The 19,799-nt window shown below is 41.7% G+C and overlaps 1 protein-coding gene across 1 annotated transcript in view; it reads left to right on the top strand.

Moving 5' to 3' along the window:
- cbl (Cbl proto-oncogene, E3 ubiquitin protein ligase) overlaps positions 1–19,799 on the top strand; it is a 43,162-nt gene that overhangs the window by 5,667 nt on the left and 17,696 nt on the right. The window contains exon 2 of the mRNA XM_030108072.1: positions 422–669. Coding sequence (XP_029963932.1) covers positions 422–669 — 248 coding nt within the window. The remainder of the gene's footprint in view (positions 1–421; positions 670–19,799) is intronic.

Below are 19,799 nucleotides of genomic sequence, written 5' to 3'. Positions count from 1 at the left end.
AATAAATGTTTCTTGTGGGAGACTCTTGTTTCAGGTCCATTAGATAATGTCTGGACACACTGAGAGCTCCAAGCTCAACGGAGGCTTTTAAGGGCTTTTTCCTCAGTCTTTTACTTTGTTGGCATTTTCCTTTGTGAGTCTCCTGTCTCAGCTTATTGACGAAAAATTTGTACTCATGTTAAGTGCCTTAATAGAAGCAGGAGCTGCGTTATGGTGATATTGTCTAGTGATGCCTCTCTGATGTAAAAAATGAAAGAACATAGTGACATTGAGACAATTGTCCAACTTTGTTTCTGTCTTGTATAACGTCTTCCTCACCACTGACTTTCTAGCACACCTTTTCAAACGCTTTTGTCTCTCGCGCCTTTTTCTTGTCTCTGAACACATCTTGTCCTCCCCCTCATATCCTCCCTTTCTGCAGGTGGTGCGCCTTTGCCAAAACCCCAAATTGGCTCTGAAGAACAGCCCCCCTTACATCCTGGACCTGCTGCCAGACACCTACCAGCACCTGCGCACCATTTTGTCTCGCTACGAGGGCAAAATGGAGACTCTGGGGGACAACGAGTACTTCCGGGTTTTTATGGAGAACCTGACCAAGAAGACCAAGCAGACCATCAGCTTGTTCAAAGAAGGCAAGGAGCGCATGTATGAGGAGAACTCACAACCCAGGTGAGTCAAGTGAGCAAAAGACCTCCATCTTGAATGAGTTGTTGTTTAAAGCAGTGGATGGTGTGATGACTGTGCTTCAGTTTTTTGCCAATGTTGAATTTTGTGGTCGTCAGGTTTTTTTTTTTCTTGTAAATGACGTGAAAGAAGTCGAGGTGTGAGTACGAGCAGTTCTTAAAGCTGCAGCTCATTTTGAGTAATCTGGAGTGCACCCACAGTGTGAGGCATTGCTCCCACTTACAGCCACCCGGCTTGGTTGTAGCTCAAGACGTATCAAAGCAGGAGGAGAGATGTGTTGCGGTCTGAGCATGTGAGTGTCTGTGGTCAAAAGAGCGCCTATATCTACAGCTGTCTGCCTGTCACTTTGTTTTCCGTGCCTTCCTATCTCCACGATCTACTTCAACTTGCTCTCTTCATGCTGCTCTCTTGCTGCTTTGTTTTCACTTAGATATGAACTTTCTTCTTTTCTGCCTTTCGTTTATTTGAGAATTTCTTTCTGGACATGCACAAAAGTTTACCGTGCACCAGAAGTATACAGTTGTCCATTTTTTCATGCAGCATGGTTGATAAAAACCTCTCTTTAGTTTTTCATCTGTTTATCAGAACAAAGCAATGGTGGTGTTAATCAGCAGACTCTCTGAGGTTCAGGCTGTTCACTGGTGGGAGGCAGCCTGAAACGTCTGTGCTTTGTGGGGAAATATAGCTGATCAAATGTAAATGCTGTAAATATAAAATCACAGTCAGTCACTGATGGCGTGGTCACCCATCCAAATTTTACCCTGTTATCACCAAGAGGCAGCTCAGATCGACTTTAGTGCCACATAACCTGGAGTTGGACATAAAGAGGAAGGATGGATGGATGGATGGGAGTATATTTGAGGATTGTAACATCCTTAATGGCTCTCCTTGCTGCTCAAACACAGGCCAACTCATTTATAAGCAGTGCAAACTAGGTTGGGATAGCTTGAACCGTTACAGTGCAAGATTGGCCCAACACCCTCCATCTTGCTGAACACAGTTCATGTCAAATAAGCCCATATAGTACGCAGAAAATCTTCAGTACTTTATTTTTTTGTTTGACATGAGTAGTTGATCGGGCCTTGCTTTTGTTTTCCTAGTTTAAAACCTATAAATAAGTAAAATCTTTATTTCAGATGCTGCAGAACACCTGGAGACATGATGCAGCTTTTTCCCAGCCCAGAATAATGCTCGTCTTGATGAGCAACCTCTCTGAGGTGCAGGCTTTAAGCTCCTCTGCTTTCTATCCTCACTGAACCCTTTTGATTTGCTGAATGCCATTGTACATAGTTGTAACAGACCTTATATAAACTATGTTGCAAAACAATAAGCCTGGCTTTGCGGTTTCCCCTGAGAGCGATTAAAACATCTGAACCAGTATCAAATGTTGCCTTCCCAAGGAGCTTTCTAGAACTGCCTCCACGTTCAATTATTTCTCTTGCTGGCAGTGGGCAAATTGCCATGCAGAAGACTTTCTGTTCAAACCCTGGGTGTGTGTGATTACCGGTGCCTTTTTATATCTGACTGCTGTCCTCAGGAGCTTTTAGGATTGGCCCAACTGTGACACGGAGCGTTTGGGGAATTGTGCCGACAGCAGGTTGTTGACAGGAAAAAAATTAAAAAAGACGTAGTGTTGGGTCAGTTCATGAGAAAATCTAAGCTTTCTTTCGGCTGAGCAGACCTGATTAAAGTGCACTCAACCAGGTGCATCACCGAGTTTATTGTTGTTCAACTCTCTATGGAATGAGCATCTCAGTGTTTTCAAAATTTACTGTTGCAGAACTTGTAGAAAGCCTATAGAATAGGGAGACTTGCTATAAAATTATATTAAACTCAACCCTTCAAACAGTATTGGCACATAAATTATATAAGTGCAAGGCAAGCGCATAGTGAAATAATACCAAGAGATGACAAATACGTGAATTATTAAAGGACTCGGCTGTGATTTAGTCTGGAAAGTCCTTTATTTTCAACACAGGGACAAGATAAAGGTGAGAACAGAGTCAATGTGTAGCGAATTGGCACAAAAAGTGACTCTCTGTGGACCGCTTCATCTCCAGTATTGCCTTTTCTTAAAACACGCAACGTCATGACTCTGCAACGAAACACTTGAAAACTTCCTGAAGTTTAAGAACGTCATTACAATGTCTCCAAAGATGGTTTGTATTTGTTTAAATCTGAGTGGTGTTGTTGTCCCCGCCCCCCGAGATATAGTGTTGTTGCCTTCCAAAGGTCAAATTATTGTAATGTAGCTGGTTTTTCCGTTCGTTGTTTAGCATGAGCTCATTCCCTGACAGTCCCTACTAGGGCTGGGCGATATGGCAAAAAAAATGATCACGATTTTTTTTTTCATATCATTCGATCTCGATTATAATCACGATATGTTATATTGTTTTTAAACCAGTTTTAAAGCATCTGCACTGAAAACTAGAAGTATAGAATAGTTAAACATTTTATTAACAAACTAAGTAAATAGCAATGCAAATTAAATAATATAAACATAGAAAAATAAGAACAATTTCACTTAACAGTGCAGTAAATGGAAAAAAAAAATCTAGCACCAAGATAATAAAATCTTGCGATGCACCGTTTTTTTTTTCAGTAAAAGAGAAGAACTGAACGGTCGTTAGTTACAGTGTGACAGTTTACAGCCCTGAGGATTTTTGTTGCTATAAAAGATTAAAAAACTAAAGAAACCGCCTGGAGATAATGAAGGTGCTTTAGAATATAAACATTATTTTCAAGTTCTGATGCTAAATATGCTGCTGCCATCATTAATGCTTGCATCAAATGTACAAAATTTAAATAATCTAGATTGGACAGATTAGACTTAAAATGTAGCAGTACAAAACTACAATAACACACAAAAAAAATAGACAAAAGTAATTGTTTTTATCCTCTTAGAATGTTGCTCGTATGGCGCAGTGGCCTGAAAAGATGACAATGGCTACGTTTACATGCAGTCAATATTCGTGTTAAGATAAATATTCTGGTTTCTGAAACATAACAACCCCAGGGAGATCCTCATTCAGACCACGGCCACAGACGACGCCATGACTGCATTTACACTTCATGCCACTAGGGGTGCTGTTTGCATGTTCAACCTTATTTTACACAGACACCACAGAAGAAGACCAGCGCTGCAGGCTCTCTCTGCTGTTTTGTTAGAAACAGAGCGTTATCGGCAAGACGTGGAGATATGTTCAATGATGCGATGCACCGTTTTTTCAGTAAAAGAGAAGAACTGAACGATCGTTAGTTAAACTGTATCACAAGTAGTTCCTACTAAAAAGACCAGATTCTTTGCGGATCGGTGTGCTAGCAGCGGCGTGCTAGCAGCGGAGCGGTAGCAGCGGTGCGGGTGGAGCAGCCTTTCCTGTCAGCAGCAGCCTCATCTTCAGAGGATAACGCCGTGGCATGGCTGACTTCATCTGCTTCGCTGCCCTCGGCTCCACGTTCAGGTCCATCTCTGGTTACTTCTCAGACAACTTTCAGGCGGAAGTTGAGCAGGAAAAAGCCGACTTTCATTGGCTGTGGTCACGCACATTTCTGCCTTGTCTGATCGAGAAAATGTGCTCACAGCTGATCACCGTGATCGACTGGAAATTAATCGCGATCAACAATCACGATCATATAATCGCCCAGGCCTAGTCCCTACAAACTTGATGATGAACATTTTAAAGGTATTGTCTCAAACCAGTCTAAAGAGACATATCCTCATCTTGGTGCTTAGTTCCTCTTTGAAAGTGTCTGTCTGTAGCTGCTCCGACCATAAAGTTGCAGATACACACACACACAAAAAAAAAAATGCACTTAATGCAACTTGAAAGAAAGATTAAAGAGGAAGTGCTTTTTTTTTTTTAACCATTCTGACCAAATAGGGCTGCTTTTTTTTTCTTTGTCCATGTAACAGTTTCTTTGGAATTGTTAATCATTTTTCTTCAATTGCATCAAGGGGACAACACAGAATGAAATTCCCACACACACACACACACACACACACACACACACACACACACACACACACACGTAGCGCCAGGCATTACACACAAAGCCGGCTATTGTCTGAATGGAGAAGGCAGTGGCAGCGACACTAACCAATGAGTATCAGCCCACTTAAGAATGTTTTAGAATCGACCAATGGCGTTGAGTCACTGGAGGGAGGCCAGTAGGTGGTCGGGCTGCAGCTGAGCGAAGCACATGGCTCTGACTGAGAAGTCAAACTCTAGGAAGCAAGATAATCTGCACTGCCTGAGTACAGAAGGAATAATTTGATTTCACCCACCATTAGAAATTAGGACAATGAAATGTATTATTTCATCCACTCTCTTCTTTAGTGATGATTATTGACCCAAACGACAAGTATGAGGACACTGCTGTGGTTTAACCGCAGCACTGAAGTCGCAGTGACGAATTCCTGTGTGTCATGAGAGTTCCAAATGTAGCGTGGGTGGATAAGCTGCGTTGTGGTGTCATGCAGACTTCCCCGCAGTGTCATCCCCAGAGATTCAGCCTCTCTATTTATCTAGCCCCCCCACCCTGCCTTAAGAGACACACACACTGTTTTGCTTTGGCGATGAAGTGGACCTAAAGACACATAAGCCTGGGTGTGTTTTCAGCTGAGCAACACTGTGCTGATCTTGGTCTTGGCTTTAGCAGAGGCCGAGTTGTGTATGTGTGCGTGTGTGCATCTGGTGCATTATATTTACAGTGTTTACCCACTGACTGAAGATTAAAGATGAAAAGGTGCATTGTAGCTCACAGCAAGGGAATTCAGTAGAGAGTGAGCACGACTTAATTATTAACGGTCACAGCCCATATTCGGTCAGAATTCACACACCGTAGTCAACACTTCCTCATTGTTTGCTTCACTTGGTTCTTCATTTGGCTTCACTCAACACAGCCAAGATGCTCCATGACCTCAAGACTAAAGAGATCTACGTCAAGAAAGTTCATTTCATTTGATGTATACTTTTTTTCCCCACTCATATTTGAACGACGAGGTGGTTAGGTTGTCATAATCTAAACCAGATTACTTAGCCGAGAAGTACAGCGACACAAGTCGGAGAATAAAACATTTTTTGTGTGTTGTGGGTGAATGGAGCAGTTGTTTTGACTTCTGCAATGAGAGGGGCATAACTGAGAAGTGATTCAGTTGCAACTGCGGTCTCTTGATAACATGGGTAGATCATTTCTCTTTTGCAAAAGGGGATTCTTTCTGGTGTTCTCGGTGAGCACAGCTGTTTAGTTGGAGGCCGTGTGAGTGCTAACATAAACACCGTCGGATAGGAAACCCACATATATGCTGAACATCAAACCCTCCCTGAGCAGAGTCATACAGTAGAAGCGTTGATCAACGTGTCCTCCAAAAAAAGCCCTCCCCCCGTGGGTCTAACCGGAAACTGCTTTGACCCCTGTGTGAGAGTCTGTTTGATGGTCTTCCTGAGCTGAGCTGCCTTTGCATCCTGACCACCGTTGATAGGTCCAGCTGGTGACAGGAAGTGGGGAGCTTATGTGCTGTGGGGTGATGCAACTGCACTGTGGGACAGCATACACTTCAGAAAGTGAGGCCTTCAGGCCAGCATGCTGTAAAAGAACATTTGTAGTTTGGGAGTTTATCTTTTATCTGATAATTTGTCTCACATGTTATCTTGTCTCAGTTGATCTACTGCTGGTGAAGCATTAAGGCTACTGTCTCAGGTTTGAAGCCCTGTTAGTGCTCCCGAGTCAATGCTCCGCAATGTTAACTTTTTCACATCTTGCTTTTTTTTTTTTTTTTTTTTTTTTTTTTTGAAGAAAAAAGAACTTATTAGAATAATAATCTTTAACAGATGGCACACACATGCTGAGTGGCAAATGGTCCTCAGGCGACTCCATGAAATTTAGGGCTGTGATGTTTATATAAATGTGTAAACTGAGAATGGTATGTTCATTTTTTTTTTTTTGCCTGAGTGGAAATATTAATCAAGGACACTGATTAAAAACTCACTATTTGATCAGTGGCAAAACTGAAGAGTGTTCAGATTTTATCAGAAAACGTTTCTCTTATCGTGCCCCCACAAGTGTACAGTGGATTGATCAACACTGGCTGAGTTACTTTATTGGAAATCATGTAGCTTCTGATAAAACACCTGCACACACAAGCAAACTTGTGTATGTTATGTCTCATGCCAGATAATGATATGTGTTTAAATGCTCGATTTCTTGTTTTATTATTTGAAGATGTGACCGTCACTGGTTTTTGAGCTCAAGAGAAGACGACAAGATTTGCAACCCCGAGGCCTGATGCTAGCCACAGGCTTATTTCGTTTCATCATGATTTCTGCTCAATAATTAAAAAGAAAGTATGAAAGAAAAAAACCCTGATCCTAAGATGTTACTGTGTCCTGTCATCAAGCACACAGTTTTGTATCGTTCTTCTCCCCCTACGAGCAGTGGCCTGCTCCGCACTCTGAGAAAACCTACTGAGATAATTATTAGCTTTTGAATTAAAAAAAAATAACTGTAGTTGTCATACTGTTACATGATTGCCTGTAGCAGTAACATGCACATTGTTCCCTCTACATTCTCTGTTTGAATTTGCTTATAGTTTTTCTGCCTTCCTTTTACTGACAGCAGCCAATCCTGTGCACAATAGAAAAATGCATTCCAGACATGCTTCAGTGTCAAAATTACAATAGTTGTTTGAGACAGCTTCCTCAAACTTGGCCTCATTCAGCTGTATATGCAGCTGGACAACTTGTTGTTGACCTTTTTTAAAACAGTGATTTGGATGAATGTGTTCCCATATTGTAACAACATTCAGTTACAGTATAGGTGAATATCTGTTACATTAATAGAATAGCAAAAGCAGCACTAGGGCTGAAAAATGCCAGACGCGGGGACAGGTGCTCGGCAGTGTTTTCTTTGAGAATTCTCACTTACTGCTGCTGTAGGAATGTTCTTGATGACTGTTCTTTTTGTCAACTGAGCAAATATTTTAGTTGGAACTAGTCAACTTGTGTACCAGGGAAAAAGCTCTGAAAAATGTCACACAATTCAAAGAATTGAGTAATGTGTATATTATTGATATCAAGAACCCTCTGAAGCCTTGCCTCAAAAACTTTAGCGACTGTGTCGAGGCCCTTTGCATCAAACTGTTCTCTGGCTGTTGTGTTTTCACAAGTCGTGGTAGTTCAAACCTAATCCATTAACTTCCTGAAGACCGAACCGTCACCAAAGTGGAAGCATAGCTTCTGAGATCAGTGCTGTGGTGAGCAGCGCCGTCTTCTCAGACCTACAGTGTGTACGATGTCTTCTAAATGGCATCACGTTGGCCTGAGTTTGGTTAGCACTGTAAGCAGCATGAGCAGCTTGAGAATGCCATCAAACCTGGATGTGAAATATCATCAGCAAATGTATTCAACTGTTTACAGTAACGCCAAGTGTTTTTGCACCTGTAAAAAAATGCATTGCATGGTAGATGAGCTGTGGTATTTGCAAATGTCATTTTCACCAATTCCTGTTTTGGTTCAGGAGAGCTGTGCTCATATACATGCCTTCCTATTTTCTGAACCTGACTGAGAAACAAAGGCATGCCGTTGACTTAACTTTGACTATCTGGAAACTCATCTTATCAGTGCAGCCATAATACTGCTGGAAACGTTTCTGTTTGTAGTATTGAATGGAGCTGTGAGGAAGTGCAGCCATGCATTACAATGATGTCAGGTTGATTACAGGAGACAGGAGTGTTATGCATTCATGTTTTATCAGGAGCACCAGGGAATGCTTTCATTATATCGCTGCAGAGACTCATGTTTTCAAATACGTGTTGATAAGTTCAGACAAGTTTCAGATGAACGATTTCATGACAGGACATCGGCGTTCAGTCAGAAAAAAGTTGTTAAATTTTTTGAAGGGTGCCAGAAGTAGATATTGGTTCAAGACATTTCCGTTTAACATTGAGTCTACTATCTGAAGACAGAGAAACCTCACAAACTACAGTTTGATTGGGACAATGAACAGACAGAACATGGCAAGCTGTTAAAGGGAGTAGCATCATGCGACACCATGTTCTGCACTGAGCAAAAGTACCTTAAAAGGCAGCATGAGCCATCAGAACTGTGGGAACCCCATCAATATAAATAGTTCCAGCAGAGTAAAGAAACTCAAATGTCATGCAGGCTTGAAGAGTGATTATAGCTCTTTTTGATGCCCCCCCCCCCCCCCCCCCCCCCCCACACACACACACACACACACACACACACACACACACACACACACACACACACACACACACACACACACCCCACGTCCTCGCAATGCGTCCTTATTAAAGCCATTCAGGGAGGTGAAACATGCATGTGCGTATCCATCAGGCACACACATCACAAGGGAATCTGCTCAGATAGCCCAAAGCAGGTGCCGTCCCGGAAGTAGGAGGAATCCAAGGTGTCCGGACATATTGACGTCTCCCTTTGCTGTCTAATTCCAGTTGTGTAAGAGAGCAACCACAAAACTCCCACTTCAAGTCTTCATTTAGATCCACAGTTTAGTTCATCTGATGTACTTGAGAACGTAGCAGTGGACTCTCTCCACTATGGGTATAAAAAGCTCATTCACTGTTAGGAAGAGCACAATCTTGGTTTCAGCTGACCCTGCACAAATAAATTTTTAATTATGAATATTGCTATTGATTTAAGCCAATAGATTCTTCTAAATCTTGCACATTTGTCCCTTAACTGATGAACTACTGTTCCAGTGTGTTTCCTGTGGAAATGAAAGTGCTTTGTTAGTAGGTCACTTATCTGTTGTCTGCGTTACCAGAAAGGAAATGAGTAAAACTGTACTGAACCCTTTTTAAGATTACAGCACTGAGCCAATTATAGCTCAGGTCGAATCAGACGAGACTTTTCACCTCACGTAGACAACCTAAAACTGAATGCAGTTTCGCCACGGTATCTCAAAATCGAGGTGATTTACTGCAGCGTATTACCGCTTTTCTCTTTATCTTTCATCGTTATTGATATCAAAGTGAGTGCCTTGCTCTTTTTACAAACTGCGATGAACAAGATGAGAAAGAGTTGGCCGCCGCTGTGCTGCTCCGGCAGGAAGTTTTGGCAATTAGTGAGTTGGTTGTGAAGGAGTTGCGAGTAAAGCGAGAAAAAAAAGCTTAAAGCGGTTTGCGCAGCCAAATGGCCATTGGTGCAAGGAATGGAAAACATAGTTCACACTTCACAAGCTGCGGGTGTTTCTGCTTCAATTACATTTTCCTACACTTGCAGGTTTGCTCTGAATGTGCAGTCGTATTCACACACACACACACACACACACACACACACACACACACACACACACACACACACACACACACTCACACTCCCGCAAATAGCAGAGCATCATGGTTATTTATGTCACAGCAGTATCAGTGAGCAGCCGACTTGTGTATCCCTCACACTATTAGATTATGGTGATTAGTATGACGCAACCCACTATCTTCTACGCCCCATAGGGTACAGCAGGCACTTGCTGTTTATGCACACAGTGCTAAATGAGCTCAGATATGCGCTCAGATATGGTTATCCAGCTGTATTGAGAGGATTAAACTCAAACAGATCAGTTCTTTTAAACAGTCTCTGCATTCTCTTTATGCTCTAATCTGACTTTAATCCTGTCTAATTTATCAGTGTGATTAAGTGCTTACCAGAGAGAGATTCATTAAAATATCACAAATAAAGAAGTTCGACTTGAATTTGTGAAGCTGTTGACCCCCCTCCCAATGTTTTTTTTAATTTTGTGTTTCTTATTCAGGGGTGTGTGTCTGGAGACATTAAGTGTGTTTGTGTGGGTATGTGTGGTGTGCTGTCATGGCTGTTTCCTGATGGAGATCTGGCGTTAAGCCAGTTCCGGAGAGTTTGAATTTATAAAGTGATGACCGAAGCAAAGTGGTTAGCCAGAATTTCAAACACATAGTCTCCTATGTTCCAGTACAAGAGGGACATTTATTTTTAATGCCTGTGTATACTTTTGTGGACCCGCTCACCACGTTATTCAATTTAATGTCCAAAATAATAACCTTGGTCTGACAGAGTGGATTTTCCCTCTCTCCGGAATTATCATGAATAGACCACAGTGTGATAAGTCTAGCAAAGAATATGTTTTTGAATGAAGGACTTTAAGCTTGAATGTTTCCGGTACTTTTGTTTTCTCCAATTTTTTTTTCTGCTCCTGGTTTTGTGTATCTTTTATCCGACCTTCATTTGCGTATTGAGTGTTTTTCTGCTTTTTTTGAGTCTTAGACAGTTGTTTTTACTAATGAATTTAGCTCGTGTGTTTATATAGAACATTGTACATGTAAAAGCATCTGCAATATTTCCATAATCATCAGCATCCGTGATCAAAACCTTTGTACCGGTTTCAACTCGAGTGCTTTGCATACAACTGGAGCCGCACTATGTGCCAAGTGTGACTCCTCTTGTGCGAGTATGTCGGGGGTCTCACCATGCCGACGCACGCAGCTCTTAAAATAATCATTATCGTGTGGTGATTTTGTTTTTCAGCGATGATTCAATGCAATAGTGGAAACTGACCAAAACAAGTAACGACAGAAACACGACCTTCCTCTGTGAGTTTTCTGGGAAATTTCTTGCAAATAATTTACTGATAGCTGAATGTCTAGCAATAGGAAATTCGGACTTATTAATTTCTCGACTTTGTTTGTTCTCTACATGTCCACTATTTATCTTCCCTAGTTTGTCTTTTAAGATATTGTGAGCATATATAGTAGCTTTGTCGCCGGGCCTTAGTTTGTGTTTGATCTTCGTTTCCTTTCCAGTCTCTCGGCGAAAAGATAATACAGCTGTAAGATGATATTACAGCTACTTGTGACTCTGCCAATCCAGACAGACTCTCATTCTGTCCGGCTGACCCTAACTGGCTGTGCTGCGGTGTATTAGCGCAGTGCGGTGCTGGCTGGCTAGCTGTGCTACTTTATCACAAGCAGCAGGAAACAGGAAGGGAGCAGCCAGCTGCAAGGTCAAAGGTCACTCTATAGCATGAGGGGGATGGAGGACAAAAACCCAGTGTTTATGAAAAAAAAAAAAAAAAAAAAAGAAGGTTTGGCTGTTTGCTTTGGTTGTGGCCTCAAGCACCACAAGGTAAAACACACCATAGATAAATGAAAATCATAGGTCAGAATCAAAGCTGTGCCGTTGTGTCTCGCTGACTCTGCAGTGTCACTGTTGGCACAGTGGCAGGAGTAGCAGTCGCAGCTGCAGGAGCAGGCGACTGAAGTGCTTCTGCCCAGCATCCAGACGCTACAGGCTTGCTTTTGTAGGATGAAGAAAGACGAGGACAGAGAAGGACTGAGAGATGTTGGAGCAGATAGCGGCTTGTCCTCGTTTGTGTGAGATTAGATTTGAATTTATCTGGAGTAGTTTTTGAAAATCATATCCAGGCGGCGGTCAGCGTCAGTTTTTGTGACACAAACAAGAATCACAGACTTGTTGCAAGATTGTTCTCTTGAATACGGCAGGAACGGAGGGATTTGAAGACATGAGTAAGATTTTAAACTATAGGTATCTTTACACTGTTTGCATACAGCTTCTTCTACATTTTCCAAAAAAATCTGTGTTTTTGGTTGATTTATTTTCAAGCATTATTAAGATTGCATTTGGTGTTGTTGTAAAACTTCATAGCACATCAGACAAGGCATATTTCAAAGAAACACAACAGCATAATTAAAATTTAAAAAACAAAAACATAGTTTAAATGTGTAACGTTTGCATGCTCAAAAAGCAGTGGAAACTCATACATTTTTGTTTCACTTGGTTTGAAAAGGGCAGCGTTGCATATGTTCAGATCACTCAGTAACTCTGGATGAAGAGGTCAATGTGACAGCATTGATTCCTCATGCTTCCAGTGTTAATCATATTAGTGAAGCTATTTTCCAATCAGCCTCATCTAAGGGGTTTGCACATTATCTTTGACCTTGTCCATGTGGAGACAAACGTGTCTGTTTACAAAAGATCACGCAAAACGGCATCAACAGATGTGTTTATATGCACGTGAAGCTTGACTCATACCCATGAAACTCGAAATGTATACATTTTACAATTCTGGATGTGCAATTGAGAAAAGAGTCATTTTGTGTTGACCAGTAATGAAGTACAACTTCAGCTTCAGTTCACACCACATTATCAAACTAATAAAATACAAGAAAATGAGAAAATCTGTTGCGAAAACCATGGTACACTCAGTCGCTACTGAAGCCCAAACGTAGCCATGTAATCCACCGTTGTTGTTGGTAGGAAGGGTTTCCACATGCAGATTAAAAGAGAGGCGTGACATTGGTGTCAGCGGTTTTCCCCATAAAGACGGAAACACTGAGTGTGCATATTCTGATTTATCCACTCTGCATATGCCTAAGCCCGTCCCCGTGGCAGCGGGGGGCCTGAGATAGAGGCTTAGAAAACTGAGGGGGAAAAGTTGGGGCTTTAAGAAGAACCTTGGCGGCTGTGGCTCAGATGGTCAAGCGGGTTATCCTCCAATTCCAAAGTTGGTTTGATCCTCTATCTTACCCTGGCCAAGTGGCTTCCAGTAGTGTTCAAGCGTCACTGGTGTGTGGAGGAATGCAGATGACAGATCATGTAATATGCATTGACGCTTCTCTGGTGTGGAAACGCACTATTAAAGTGGAGTCTTTTTACCAGTTATTTCCCCTTAGCTCTTATCTAAGGAAGTGTAAAAAACATCAAAGTATTTCACTTCTGACTCAGTTATAAATATTCAGAGGCTTGAGCAGGAAAAATTATGGGTCATTAAAGCTGCATCGGCCAGATTAACGCGATATCAACAAACGTCTTGAGCTCTGTGGAGATTTATTTTTTGCTCTCCAGCTATCTTGATTTTTAATACTCCAGCTGAAAGATGAGTGAAAGTGTGAAATTGATGTTGATGATGAAAAGCAAGGATTTAAGTTAGTGTGTTTTTGCTCGTGTGAGCTGAAAAGCTCATTCAAATATATTTATTCAATAAACTATAAATGAGTGTCTCATCGCAGAAAGTCGGAAGTCTTTATTTTGTCTTCACCAGTTAACAGCCTGGTTATACTGCTTGTTGTGTGTGTGTGCTCTGCCCCTTTGGATAAGCAGGCTTTGTTTAAGAGGAGTGCATGTTCTCCCTGTGCATGACAGATTGTATGTGTGTTCCTTGTGACGGACTGATGACCGGTCCAGAGTGTGTCCTGCTTTTGCAGGGATCAGCACTGGCCCCCTGCCACCGAGCAGGTTAAAACTGCATGGAGGAAATACTTGAATGCCTCATGTGAGATTTATGTTTGCCTCTTTTGCATAAGAGTGCTTTGCCTTCGCTCTGAGTTTATCTTCAGCGAGATCATCTGAACTGTCGGCTTGGTTTTACTTGCAAACTTTGCCACATCATGTTCACTCGTTGGAGGTTAGGACTGACTGACTCTCTCAATTGCCCCCTCTTGAATTCATGCATAATATTCGTCAAGTATTAACCTCTTCAGATTACCATATTTAAGAGTGCATTGTGCCCGTATGAATTGCTAGCCCCAAGTGAGAATCTTCAGACATATCACTTTTGCTTGTGAATTAGAAATTAAATGAAATGAAGGGTTTGAAGAGAGGAATTTGAAATCTTGAAGCGAGGAGTAGCCTCCATCAATGATTGAAGTTGTGAAGAGCCAGACTGCTGTTTTATGAATGTTCAAACCAACCTAGATGTGGAAATGAGAGGAGCGAGTGAGAACAGATTAATTTCTCATAAACTCAAGAGCCATGGAAGCCGTCTTCACATGGTTACGTTGCAGATGAAAGCAGAGTAGACGAGGTTCGGTTGTAACTCAGATGAAAGCGGCGAGCGGAGCAAGGGGGAAGGGATGAGACGGCAGCTTTAAGCTCAGTAGTCGGTGCATCGAGGAAGTGGAAGACACAGAGGGCGGACTCCCGCTGAGATGTTAGCTGCTGAGGAAAATACAGAAATACAGTGTCACAAATGGCCACTTTCCAGGAGACTACACAAGAAAGAGAAAACAGTCTTGGGTGCACGAGTTCCCCAGGGGAAAGCTTTGAGAAGCTAAAGGTCTGATTTGAAATATTAGCTCAACTTCAAAGACAACAGCAAATGCTGCTTATACCTTCAAGTCTGCTGTAGGCAGAGCTGTGGAGGGGGCATGAAGTTTAAAAAAGGGGTTCCTTCTCGTGTCCTGTTACATAAAATATGAATTTGAAGCTTCAAAGCTAGTATGAGAGTCGGTTATCACACAAATATAATGATGAAATGAAGACATGACAGAATATATTAACTTTGAAAAATGCAAGGCTCGTAATGCAGTAAAACAGGTGTGTCTGCAAAGATTTTTGAGACCCTTTTTTTTTTTACAGTTATTTCTGTAGTCATGCCATAAAAACTATAAGTTTCTTAAAAGTATATATTTATGACTGAGGGTTAATATAAAACATTAAGAAATTATGCTTCTGATAATGAATGACTACTATTATAAAGAAAGAAAGTTTTGAAATTCTTTATTTTGTGTTTAGTGTAGTACTTGCATTGGTAGTCGGTGACACATGCAAAACAGGAGCACAGCAAATAAGGTTAAAGATCTGTAGGGACATGACGAAAACATGTCGTACAGGTACACACACACACACAGTCAGCCCGGCAGTAGCAGGTGACGGCAGACAGCGTGAGCAGCTCAACACAGACGGTCTAAAGACAGTAAAGCGCAGTGTGAGTCTAATGCTCTCTTTACAGTTTAGATATTGCATTTCCTCCTCAAGCTTCACATCCACTCCCTCTGAGGTAAACAATCCTAACAAGCGGTGGGCTCTCGACGTACACTAATCTATTTCAGCCAGCCCGACTGTGTGTCCTCCTTCCTCATTCATTGCTTCCACTCCCTCCCCTCGCTCCGCTCATAGGGTGTGTACTGTAGTGTGGGGCAGCTGCAGTGGAGCCGCTCTTTCACCGCTCTCTCCCTCTCCCCTGCATGTCAATTCAGCCGACCCAGCAGCCAGGCACAGTCTCCCTCTGTGCTGCCTCGTAAGTCATGGCTGTCTTTGAGTGACGCCTCTAATGCCGTGATCTGATGCAGGGCCACGGTGAATTTAACTAGATCGATTCTCTCCTGTCTTTTCTCTTCCCACCTTCCTCTTCCACTTTTATCTTCCTCGCTTGTCCTCTTCATCTCCTTTTCCTCATTGCGTGTCTTTTTTTTTCCCCCCCCTCTGCTCTCTGCTTGGTGGCCCGCCCTTTGCAGCTGGAGTCAGAGCTCTATGCTAGGATGTCTCGGCCTATAAATCTGAGTCACCCTTTGAGCTGCTGCGTTTCCCCCCCCCCCCCGAACCTGGAACTATTTCTGGATCATGGAAGAAACTGAGGACAGTTCTCGGTGTGAGGAAACACCAAGCAGGAATCAAGCCTCCAATAAAACGTCTGTTTCTCTCTTGCACTCATATTACATCCTGCTGGATGTAGTTTGTGGAAAACAAATAAAAAAACTTGTCACTCTTTCTCTCAGTTGACCAATATAGCAAATGTAATGTAAATGTATGTACAGTATTGTCTGGCTACATGCTGCTACTCAGAAGTGACATGTTTGTCAACATGAGGATGCGAAAAATGTTTGGTACTTCCTGCTTTTTGCCACCAAGTGGTAATTTTAAAGGTTAAATCTTAATCTCCGAAATGTTCTATGTGACATTTGGTGAAGGAAGATTGTTTAGCACTGTCAGAAAGGTGTTGAGAAGTAACGGTTTTCAGTGATTTAGCAACTTTGCAGAAATCTTCAAATTCAGTTTTGACTTCTGCTATTACATGTAGCACACACACACAACCCAAGAGATTGGTGTACTGGGGCCTAGTCTGCAGTATATCATTCAAAGGAGGTCTTCTCTTCTTTCTGCATAGGCTTTGGCGTAGCAAGGAAAAAATACCAGCCTGTCCTCACTACATTGCAGGGTTTTTTTCTCATTTCATTTAAAACATCTCATTTCCTTGTAATATTTTAGTAAAAACCTCCATGTGATGAGTGTACATGAGTGGCTTGTTCTGGTCCATGTTGTTGAACATTCGAATAAAATAGCATGAATCAAGTCACATTACAAGAATCATTAGAATTTGAGGAGAAGCCGTGCTTCAACGTTAGAGTTATAGAAATAGTTATAGTCAAGTTTAGATCAAGCCTGGAAAAAAGTAATGGAAATCAATTCAGTGTATATTCATGTTTTCGCTCCATCCTGGAGACCACAATGAGGATTTTTATGAAAACTGCCTCTAGTTCATATCATATAAATCGTGAAACCTTCACTTGTGCAGTGAGTTATCTGTTAAGTTAAAGGTTTGCCAAATTCGAGTTCTGTTAAGTTTGGAGGCATCGGCGCTTCGATGTGTGACCCTCAGCACCCGACAATGGACGGGAGCCCTTTGGCTTAAGGTGGCTTCACCCTCTGCAAGAACAGAGAAAATAGTTTTTTGTTGAACTGGCAAGACTGAAATTAGAAAAAGCCCAAATTTTCACACTTCATGAGAAACTCAGGTGTGGAACTTCCCTGAAGACCTCATTTGCATGCCTTTAGATGCCTTATTTGAAAGATGAACTTTTGTAACGGCTGAAAAGCAGAAATGACATCACTGCTTATCTGCATTACCCGCACAAGAATTATTAGAGCCTGCATAGTGATTTGTTTACCCAGACAATGCTTCATGGCCAAGATATAAGACAGATTGATGTCAAATTTATTCTATAAAAAAAGTGTTTATTCTTGTGGATTAAGCATTGTCTTTAAGTAATCAGTGTTTCAGCAAAAAACAAAAAACAAAAAAAACAAAAAACAACCTCTGTGTGCAATTATTGTCATTATGCTTGTAAAGATGGGAGAAACAGCATGAAAATGTTTCTCGGATTGTGGCTTGTGTCTCAGTAAAAAGTGAGGAGCAATACTAACTGAAAACCAGTGCTCAAAATACAACTGTCTGAAAACTTTCTTCAAGTCAGTAGGCTATATTCCGGCTTACATTAAACACTGTCAGAGCTGTCATATCAACCTGAGGTGTGTGAAGCTTTTCGCCCTCCGTTGGATGAGACTGGCTCCAGCACTGAACGTTTTTGAATGTTCTTAGGATCAATGCCTGCCATCTCGATCCGGAAGCCATCTGGCTGCTTTTATATGCCATGCTGATCAGCTCAGTAGAGGCTGGAGAAAAAAAAAAAAAATTGTTGAAGGTCAAACTGTACACACGACTTAAATGTATTCCCCGGGCGGCCAGCAAGGCGTGATTAAAGAGCTGTGTCTCTGAGGACTGTCATCCAGCCTGACAGCTGACTGCTGGTAGTCTTCTTTTATCTTGTGACTGGAAGAAATGCTGAAGATGAAGAGTGGCTGGAGCGCACGCACAGAGAGAGCTGTGAGGGTTTCATGTTTGACTGGCATCTTTATTTCAAAGTGTTCGGTCATGTGCATTGGCACAAACAGAGAGGGAGTCAATGGTTTTACTTTTTTTAAAATGATGATTTTAAACTCAAAGAATTTCACTGTCCCTTCATTTTTGTTTTGTAAAGTCATAAGTAGGAATTTTGGGAAAAAGTACAGTTAACACTCAGTCATGTTTGCTTTCTACAGGTAACTGTGCAATGATACCTATTAAGAGGTTATTTATATTTATGAAACTGCATGTCTTGCATTTAAAAGGTGAATATTTCTATGCGACTATCTGTTCTCCCCCTTTTGTCAGAACTTCATGTTTAAAAAAATTAGGGATGTGCGATACCACTTTTTTTCAGACCGATACCAAGTACGAGTACTTCATCTTCAGTACTCACCGATACCGATACTTGCATACCGATACTTTATATACATAAAATGTAAAATAATGCAATGAGATTATTTTTGAAAATGAATTTTATTTCCAATAAAAAGGCAGCCCAGTCACTACGTTTAAGTCCAAAATAATAGTCTGAAAAATAAAACAAGCAACTCTGAGTTTGCACTTATTTAAATGAAATTAAGTGCAAGATAAAACAATTTATCTGAGTTTTACACTTTACATAAACTAAGGTTTTTAAATGTACTAATTTTAATGATTTTTTTATGAACTAAAGTCAAAGATAGAAAAACCCCTGAGTTTAAAGAGTTGCTCGTGTTATTTGTGCTGCTCTCGGATCTCTGCTCTTCAGTTTCTCGGTCTTCTGCAGAGTTTGCCGTCGAGTTGCTGCCGGAGTTTTCTTTTTTTCCAGCACAACAGCGTCAGACTCTCGTCCACAAGCTTCGCCCTGAGGTGTTTAAACAAATTACTAGTGGTAAATGAACAACATCGCGCACCTCCTTTAGCAATTTTAGCATTGCAGAGTTAGCATTCTACAAAGCTCGGCTCGTTTTCACTTGTATAAAAGAATTTCCACACCGGCGGAGTTCTGGTGAGACGAGCAGCCGTTCTGGATTCATCCTGTTGTCTCTGCTCTGGATGAGACTCATGATGGAGAAGTCAGCCTGCTGCAGTGCAGCCCTGCGCCTGTCAGCGCTCCAGAGAGGAGCTTCTTCCTCTTTCATGTTTGTCGGCAGCTTGCATCCCATTTGGTTGCACTACCGCCAACTGCTGGTGAGGAGGGCTTACTACGCGTGGGGTTTTATTGCCGTGAGTATCGGCGGCTGGCATCGGTAGCCTTCACGAGTACCCGATACCTTGAAATAAGGCCAGTATCGGCCCGATACCGATACCTGGTATCGGTACTCGCACATCCCTAAAAAAAATAAAAGAATGCAGGCACTGGGCCCAGTCATGAATAAGACTATAAAAATCGTCGGTTTACTTATTTCATTACGTGGTCATGGCTGTGATCTGTGGTCTGAGCCGAGCCTGTTCACAACTGCCAAAGTCTCTTTGAAGAAGACACAGAGTAAATTTCTATGTGGTAAAATCAGGGGAACATGCACTCATTTTCCATTACCACACTGAATCAGTGAATCAAGAAAAAAAAATTGAACCATTTATTACACAGAATAATCTGTCAACACATGAAAGATGACAAAGGACTGATGTCGGTCTGCTTTTTGCTTCCTTCATGTTGGCTCTGTCTGTGACGAAATCCCAATCATAGACTTGTGAAATCT

Source organism: Salarias fasciatus, chromosome 14 (assembly GCF_902148845.1).
Source record: "Salarias fasciatus chromosome 14, fSalaFa1.1, whole genome shotgun sequence".
Lineage (NCBI taxonomy): Eukaryota > Metazoa > Chordata > Actinopteri > Blenniiformes > Blenniidae > Salarias > Salarias fasciatus.
This window is presented reverse-complemented; position numbering and strand designations above follow the sequence as displayed.